At 38.5% G+C, this 9,465-nt stretch overlaps 1 protein-coding gene across 3 annotated transcripts; it reads left to right on the forward strand.

Annotated features, from left to right (window-relative positions):
• The first annotated feature begins 978 nt into the window (after nt 1-978).
• Nucleotides 979-8,890, forward strand: LOC135236462 (carbonic anhydrase 4-like). 3 transcript variants are annotated; one of them, XM_064302871.1, is made up of 8 exons: nt 979-1,336; nt 5,637-5,681; nt 5,972-6,136; nt 6,765-6,910; nt 7,359-7,451; nt 7,641-7,707; nt 8,020-8,183; nt 8,292-8,890. In XM_064302871.1, exons 1-8 carry the CDS (start codon nt 1,315-1,317, stop codon nt 8,457-8,459), a joined length of 870 nt encoding a protein of 289 aa, XP_064158941.1. In that variant the 5' UTR covers nt 979-1,314; the 3' UTR covers nt 8,460-8,890. The 3 variants fall into 3 exon arrangements, with proteins under 3 accessions (XP_064158941.1, XP_064158942.1, XP_064158940.1); XM_064302870.1 differs by lacking the exon at nt 979-1,336 and adding an exon at nt 1,369-1,717; XM_064302872.1 differs by lacking the exons at nt 979-1,336; nt 7,641-7,707 and adding an exon at nt 1,367-1,717.
• Nucleotides 8,891-9,465: the final 575 nt, after the last annotated feature.

Below are 9,465 nucleotides of genomic sequence, written 5' to 3' on the forward strand. Positions count from 1 at the left end.
GAAAACCTTTTTTATTGTACATATTCAGCGCAACTTTGAATCTTGACTAAACAAAGTATACTGATGTCATAGGTGTCATGTCACAGGGTTTAGGACCCAGGCGCAGAGTGGGGAAAAAACACGAAACTCAAAAATGTAGGTACATTTGGTCAGAAACAAACACAAGTCAGGAACGAGCACAAAGTCGGAAACAAACACAAGGAACCAGCACCCGAGTCAAGGGGACAAAGAACTTAAATAGACAGGGGTAACAAGACACAGGTGAACTCAAAGAACAATCAAACCAAAAAAGGAAGGGATAACAAGACACAGGTGGGAACAATGAGACACAATCAGAAACAATAATAAAATAATTGAAAAAAAGCAATAATACAATTAACAGGGGAACGAGCAGGACACAAAACAGAAGTGCCGCCATCTGGCGGCCCAACAAGGAAAGACAGAGACGGAAACAGAACTATAACAATAGGAATGTCAGTTACATACTCATTGAGTTGAAACGAATATTGATAAGGCTAAAATGAATAATATATTATATAATTTATAGAGAACTTGTGAATTCAATTAGTTTTATTGACTGTGGTTGTGGAGAAGAGGGAAACGAAGAGAAATTGAACATACACAGCTTATTTTGCGTCCACATTCTACACAGTAGTCGGATAAATTAGCGATAACATAAGCCTACATATAAAGTGACTATGTTCTCCTTTGTTTTTGCCAAGAGGTAACTATTCCCTTGCGCAATAAATAAATAAATCGTACATGTCCACACAGAGCTGGCCACTGACATACGCCAATAGCTACAGTAGTTTACGGCAAAAACCATCCCTGCGCCCACAATTCAAGGTTTTTAGGGTATTTATTTATTTATTTTTCACAGTAACCCTTTTAAGGATCAAACCTGGTTGCTTGTTCTTGGAGAATGCCAGTGAGTTGCGACTATTGCAGTTGAGGTGGGTGTGAGAAGCTACGACTGCTCTGAAGGCAGGGATCAGTGTTAGCCAATAGATGTAGATCAGAAGGTATCACGGTGGTCTGATTGCAAAAATGAACCTTTGTCACATTCTACTCTTAGGGTCGTTCAACAAACACTGCCCTCAGAGGCCCCACACTCAAAAAACCATAGCAATTAATACAACAGTTATTTGGACACGAAGTCATCGTCGTGGTAAGGGCTCACGGAGGTGAGGATAATGAGACGATCTCCCTTAAAACTTTTGGGAAGGCTGAAACTCTAAAATGATCAGCGAGAGTCCAGACGAGTAGGTCTAAAAATGGATCGAAACACTGTGCGAGAAATTAACAGAAGACAAAATGCAGCTATTTGAAGTTCAAGGTAAATGTTAATGCAGCTGTGTATGACCATTTCTGCGGAGATGTCTGGGTTAATAATCATTTCGCATCCTTCCAGTAATATTATAATTTCCATAACCCTTGAAATCGTAAAATGTAATAAATCTCATTATAGGACAGTAGTTCAACATGTAAAACCTTTTGTCCACGTGCTTATCAGTGAAGATATTTATTAGAGAGGCGGGGAGGAGTCACTTTATCTTTTGGTATTACAGATATAAATATCTCTGATATAACATCATGTCATTAAAAAATATCTCATGGTGTTGTAGCCTGTTTTAGCTGCTTTGGATTAAAACCAAAATGCATCTACTATTTCTTTGTCTTGTCTCCATTTGCTTTATAAACATTACAACAGGCGCAGGTGAGTGAATATTTTCCATTTTACCTGTAGAAAATAACATCACAAGAATGCTATGCATTAATTTCTACTGATTTTATATGTTACGTGTGGTCTAATATCGTAAATCATGTCGTTTTGATAGTGTAAATAGGCTATAAAACGCCGGAAAGATAAAACAATTAATTGTATTTAAAGTTTATCAAAGGCTATGAATATTCTACTCGTGAAACCTGTCCATTGTTACAAATGAAAGTGTCCCTGCCAAAAAAACAAAAAAAAAAAACATAATTATGTCTAATTTATTTCCCTCAACATTATAATGTTCATTATTCCGACATTTACTACGGCCTAATGCCGGTTTCACATACCATTTTCGGGTGTTTAGTGTATAGAATTATTGGATCCGTATAGTGGAGGCGCACACTGATGTTCTGATTATTATTTTCTCGCAATCGTTCGTCCGAAACATATAGCGTAGGCTACTTTTGCATTCAACTTTTCTCTTGCATAATTTTATTACTTTGACATAGAAGGTATGTCAGAATTTCGTGAAGTAGGCTATAATGCGCATAACCTACTTTCAACGTTTTAGGGAATAATGCTCCCGAGTTTATTTATGTGTAGTTGTACTATGTGCAGAAAATAAAATTAAAAAAAGTCATCTGAAGAATACATCACCGATTTACCGTGTCTCGCTAAAATCATCATACAACAATGTACTGTGGTCTGTTTATCTGCAGATCACAAGATACTTGCTGTGGCAATGGTGAATTTTTGAGATCTGACACCGCTTTCCATAATTTTTTTCAGACTAGTGAGTTAATGTTGTGTCTGCGTTGGGCGACTTTCCAGTTCAACAAAATTCTATAAGCATCAGTTTTGTTCCACTGTGCAAATTGGTCTCAATGGGGAGGTATTGTTGAAGACAAGCTTCTTCGTGCTTTCCCTAGTCCTGATTGATACCCAAGGAATGAACAGTTAAATGCGAAAGTACTGGGACGGCAACACAATTTGGCTCTGTACTCCAGCACAATGGATTTCAAATAAAACAATGAATGAGGGTAAAGTTCTGTTTACATTCATGTCAGGTGATCCATGTAGGAATTACAGCCCTTTTTGTGTATACTGCCCCCTTTTTAGGGGAGCAGACGTAAATTAACAAATCAACATAGTCTGAAATAAAGTTGTCATATTAAGTACTTGGCTTCAAATCCTTTTCATTTGATGATTCCTGAAGTCTGTGACTCATAGACATAGGGGTGTCCAGAGACCTCATTATCTGTATGTGTATCTGTTCAACCAACAAAATGATCTGTATCTGTATCTGTATTCGGACGAGGACCGGAAGTGGGCGTGGTTTATACAGGAAGTCACGTTAAATCAGGCAAATGTATTTTCAAACCTAATGTTCATTGGCAATGCAATGCCATAATTAATTATGAAATATATTTACACATCCTTATACTGTACTTTTCACCTGTCTCTCTTTTCTTTTTTTTTCTTTTTAACTAAACTAAGTTTTATGAACTTAGTTTAATTAAACTAAGGGCAACTAAGTCTTTCTTTTTTCCCCGAATCCGAATAATAACGAGCAACTTCGGGTAGAAGAAATATCTGTTTCCATCGCATTATTCGTGCTTTCCCGAATACAGTATTCAGATTCGGATACATCCCTACATAGACATCACCATATGCTGGGTATCTTCTCTGGTGATGCTCTGCCAGGCCTGTATTGCAGGCATCTTCAGCTCCTGCTTGTTTCTGAGGCATTTTCCATCCAGTCTTGTCTTCAGGAAGTGCAAAAGCTTGTTCAGCTGGATTCAGGATGGATGATTGACCTAGCGGCTAGGTCCTAGCCAGTCAAGAGAATTCCACTTTGGTTGCTTCATCAGTATCCTTTTGAGGCATTTGTTTGGAGCAGGTTTGGTGGATAAAATAGCTAGTATGGAAGCAGGACTTAGAAGTGGTAGGTCATATGTGACCAAAACACCTGCTTACTTGATTTTTATCACCTTGTACTGGTGCACTTTAGCACCATGTCTCCACAATAACTATGTATATATTTTTCGAAATATCCTGGCATTTGTTTCTTTTGTTGAGAATGTTCCCCTTTTTGTATCTAGCAGAGTGTGAGGCCCTTTTCCTATGCAGTGTCCCAGTATTTACGCATATGATTGATTGTTGTAATGTGGAGCATGGCCAGAGACTAAGGTGAATGGGAAAATCCTTTTAATTACTTAAAGTTACGTGTGTGACGTCAGTCAGTTGGCACCTGGGCCACGCCAACTATTACATTTATTATTTACTGAATAAAAAATGGTTGTTATACAAGTAACGTTATGTACATACTCATTCATTGTCTAACATTAGGCTAACTTAAGCTGTCTTTACACTGCCAAGCCGGGTTAAAATGCTGTAGCAGACCTGGGGTAGAATTAGTGATGATAAATTTCCACAAACGTTCTTTATCCACCTTTTGCTCGGTATGAACATCTTTACACTGCAGAGAAGAATTCGCGGGATTCGCTGTGGTTCGTGCAATTATGTATCGTGCACAATAAATCTTTTTTGTGAATGATTGTTGTGTGATATTTTTAAAATAACTGCCTTGTTGTTTCTGGTTTTGCTAGCTAAACTATTCGAGAATAAAGCTGAGCTGGGTGTTAAATTAGCAATCAGAACAAGAAGAATAAAACAAAAACAAAGGAGATTTCATCAAAAAAGGGCATCAAGGCTGAAGGAACATATGAGGAAGCGTAATAAAATAATAACAACGCTAATCCATACTGCCATATTCTTTTATTTAGTTTTCTCAGGCTTGACATCTTTACACAGAAATCAGACACGCTCTGCTCCACCTATACCCCGGCTTTATTCCGATCAATATACTGATGAACTTGATGGCAATGTAAATAATGATAACGTGAAGGCCAGTTCAGATCAATGATTCGCAACGAGACGAAACGGTTTCAGAATGTTGCAGAGAAAATTGCAGTGGTGTGAACTGGTTAGTTGCAGAGCGTCTGAAGCCGTTGCCAGGGGTCTCAAAAGACCCACCATGTCAAATCGCTAAGTGCAGTTTTAGAACGTTTACAATCAGACGTCTTGGAATTTTGAAGGTTGCATCCAGTCTCGTTGCGAATCATCGATCTGAACTGGCCTTTAGTTAGCTACATTGCAACGTTGCAACAAGGTAGCCTTGCATTCGATAGACGGTTTGCGAGGTCGGTACCGGTCGGTAGCGTTAGCTAGCGTTTTTTCTAATTGTTAGCTGACATTAGATTGTGTTAATTACATTAGCTAGCTAGCTAACACAACATTACCTGATATGAGAGATGGATACTGTGCGCAACGTTGTCTAAACTAATGTTGCCTTTCTTGACATGGTCCGGTAGCTAGCGTTAGCTGTGCAAATAGCAATTTAGTAACGTTACATTGTCATCAAATGTAATACGAAAACTACTTCAACAAATAATATGACTTCTCATGTTACACAAAAACTTAATAGGGTTCCATAACCCCCCCCCTTCTCTGTAACGCTAGCAGACACCGGAAAAAAAACAGTACGCCGCTCACACACAAGTGAGTTCAAGAGCGAGCCTGTTGCATTAGCTCCGCCTACCCTCTCTGGCGGACCAACCACTGATGGGTGATGGAAAATGCGTCACTAACTATGCACCACTTATGATTTTTTTCCCGGAAATGTCGCCACAGACGCCCAGTTCTTTAATCATAAATAATAATAATAATAATAATATAAATTAATATAATAATAGGCTCAATCACAATTGTGTTACCTAATTCAGCGATAGATAGTGACTTAACAGAGATTTATTTTAATGAAAATCTTTGAGATTGTTACTTTAAGGAGCGAGTTTAAAAACCTGCTCTTCTAACTTCCCTTCATTCGAAGATACAGTAATTATGCTTCCTGTTTTAGATTGGTGTTATGAGTCACAAGTGTCGTGTAACAGGTCTTGTCTTGGTAAGTTTTATGCACATTTTCATCCACTTAAAGATTCTGTTTCTTGTAATGTTTTATTATAGGTTGTCATTTTAATTGCAAACACAAAGGATGTGTGTTACATATGTTATATTGTCAATGACAGCAAAACTATTGAATATTTTAAAAATATGATTATGAATGATAATATAATTACATATTGACCTACTTATTTCCATAGCTAAATATGTGCATTAATTACAGTAAATACATTCTGCTATTTTGAAAATGCAGATGAAATGATTCCAGTTCATTCTGACTGATTTGTGAAGGACCAGAAGAATGGAACGAGGTTGCCGCTTCCTGTGAAGGACGAGTGCAGTCCCCCATTAACATTGTGACCAGGAAAACCCTGCTCGATGAACGTCTCGTGCCTTTCACATTCTCAGGCTATGAAGAAGCGTTTCGCAGTCTCCTTAAAAACAATGGCCACACAGGTAGGTTTTAACTGGAATTCCTCAAACAAAATTGACTTAGTTCTAACCATAAATAAGGACATTTTTAATCGTTTTCATTTAGCTGAACACTAAGATGGCTGTGTGAGTATTATTTTCTACTCAATTGGCCACACAACAGCACTGACGTGAGAGTTTTAGTGCCTGGGACTATTGCTTTCCAGCATAGCAAGGCATTTTAATTTACCATTAAAATAAAAAATACCATTAAACATAAAATATTCAAACATTTATGAACAACACATCTTAATGCCCAGACAGATGTTGTTTGCCAGATAGCTACGTAAAACAGAAACATTAGTCCACTTTGATGAGGCAAAGCAGTTAAGACCCCACTCAGAATACCAGTAATCAGGGGAGGTGAAACGTCGAATGTGAAGTGTTAATCAACTCTACATTTAGGCCATAGGAAAACATGCACTGTAGTTAATTTAACACTGAACCTTTAACTGTGGGATAGCCACTAGCACAGGATGAAGTGAAGAGTAGAGTGGCAACAGAAATAAAGGAAGGACAGCGCTGGTTTGAGTGATTGATTGATTGAGTGATTGATTGATTGATTCATTTATTGATTGACTAATTGGTTGATTAAAGTCTGTCTGTCTTTCAGTTGAAGTGGACCTGCCCCACAGTGCCATGGTAAGTGGTGGTTCACTAGAAAGCACATACAGGGCAGTACAGCTGCACTTGCACTGGGGCCAGAATGGAGGATCGGGATCAGAACACACAATTGACGGGGAGCAGTATCCCATGGAGGTAAAGCTCCACATGGATTATGCATGTACTGTACATCTGCACTGTCTCAATTTCAGTTTTATATTATACTGTGTGAAATATTACATAATCACCTTTCACAAACTTCAATCAAAAATTCAACACATTGTAGCTGTGTTTCCACAATCAGGATAGCCATATTGAACAAGCTCAACCAAAGCTAGCTCAAACTGTTGCCTGGTCCAGAGCATGGTCTTCATTAATAGAGTAAACTGACTGATTATCCTGCCCGCAATCTTAATTACACAATTTATTGATGAGGAGTGGCTGTATGGAAATTGACTATTGAGTACCATTGTTATATATGCGTTAGATGATAAGATCATCAAATGTTGCTTTGAACTAAGATTTCTACTGGGATGGAAATCTTGCTTTTCAGTCAGATGTACTGGCATGATGAATGATTGTTCTCCTGGTGTTTTCCCCCCAGCTGCATATAGTCCATGTGAAGCAGGAATACAGTTCCTTGGCTGAAGCTCTTGAAGACCCCACCGGAGTTGCAGTCCTCGGATTTTTTTTCGAGGTTAAGAGATTATCCAATATCATATAATATTACCTCTGCTTGGCTTCTTTGAAATAACTGTGTGAAGGTAAATCATGTCATGATTTATGAAGGATTATCAACGGTTAAACCATGTTCAATCAAAGTATAACTATGGTTTGTAAAATGTGTTCTTATCTGGAAAGTTTCATATTATTCCTACAATTGCAGACATCAAAAAGTGCCAATAAAAAATATGAGCCCATCATAAGATCCTTGGGAAACATTAAACAGTCTGGTGAGTCAGGTTCATTTACGTCACGCCTGTTGCTATTGTGTCTGTGAATAATGTTTTCATATCAGAACTGTAGAGCCCTTGGGTAGCTGTTCTGAAACCAAGCCTAATGAAAACTAAAGCCTAACAAGAAGCATGAAAGACTATTAATATTTATTGTTTTGAACTGACATTCCAAACTGTTTAAGCTTACACTGTTTTATTCACTGAAAAGAGCAATTCCTCTTGTAATAAATGACAGACAGGGCAATTTGACCAAACACAAAGGTAAATACTTAATATGTCAAAGGCGTATTCTGTGGGTTGTGCTCCAAGGCTCCAACGCATCTCTCAATGGCCTCTCCCTGGATATGCTCATCCCCGCAAAGGAGGACATGCGAACGTACTACCGGTACCAGGGCTCCCTCACCACACCGGGCTGCTCCGAGGCGGTGGTCTGGACCCTGTTTCAATGCACCATTCCCCTCAGCAAGGAGCAGGTGTGCTACTTCCAGAAGAGCGTCTGCTTCTCCCTTGTCTGTGTCACCACTAGGTTTTTGCCTCACAGTCTCAAGGTTAACCTCCTTCTTTCTCCTTTTGTTTTCCAGCTCTCCGCATTTTCCGCTCTTCGGTTTAGTAGCGGTGAACCAATGATAGGGACGTTCCGCCCAGTGCAGCCGCTGAACGGCCGCAGGGTGTACCGATCTGGAAGCGGCGCTGTTCTGGCCAGCACAATCGCCCCGGTCATCTCTGTCCTAGTCTCCATTGGACTGTGATGGTTCACGCTGTGAATATTTTTACATGGTAATCCTTCAGGCTAAAAAAACATCCTCATTGCAAGTATGTTTATAAATGCCTAAATCTACCACTGACATTTTCAAATGACGAGTCAAATATTACAGTTATACTAATCAACAAATAAAAATACGTTGATTTCGTTACCTCTAATTTTATTTGAAAACCTTTAAAAAGTGCAAACTTTAAGCACATCGGCACTGTTTCATATCGTACATAATTATACACTAGTTTTATTTTTTATATGTAACAAATGCTTCAGGAATTGCTTTTTTATCTTGCCATTGTCACATGGGCAATATTACATCCAAGTTTTTCAGGCAGCATTAAATTGTTAAACTCACATTTTGGTTTAGTTAGATTTATGAGCAGGAGTGTGCTCCAAGTCAAAATAAAGGTGCTGTGAATTTAAGTGGCTGGCTATAATTCCATTGTCCATTTATTGTCAACACCGGCACAATGAGATTTCAGGTTAGGTATATATATATTTCCAAGTGCCTTAATGTGCATTTAGACACGCCTTTCGCATTTTCCTGAAATGTTTCTGAACATGTTTCTGTTTCTAATTCATTGGACAGTGACACATTTTTTGTTATTTTGATTCTGTACTCTAGCACTTTTAGTTTGAAAGGATACAATGACAATGAGGTTGAAGTGCAGACTGTCAGCTTTAATCTGAGGGTATTTTCATACATATCGGATGAACCGTTTAGAAATTATAGAACCTTTTGTACATGGTCCCCCCGTTTTCGGGCATCAAGAAATAAATTTTAACATAATGTAGAATAAAGTAATCATTTTTAATTTTGGTTGCATATCCTTTGCGTGCAATGACTGCTTGAAGTCTGTGACGCATAGACATCACCAGACGCTGGGTATCTTCCCTGGTGATGTACTGCAGCCATCTTCAGTTCCTGCTTGTTTTGGGGATTTTTTGCCTTCAGTCTCCTCTTCAGCATGTAAAATGCATGTTCAATTGGATTCAGA

The sequence above is a fragment of the Anguilla rostrata genome, chromosome 12, assembly GCF_018555375.3.
Source record: "Anguilla rostrata isolate EN2019 chromosome 12, ASM1855537v3, whole genome shotgun sequence".
Taxonomy (NCBI): Eukaryota; Metazoa; Chordata; class Actinopteri; order Anguilliformes; family Anguillidae; genus Anguilla; species Anguilla rostrata.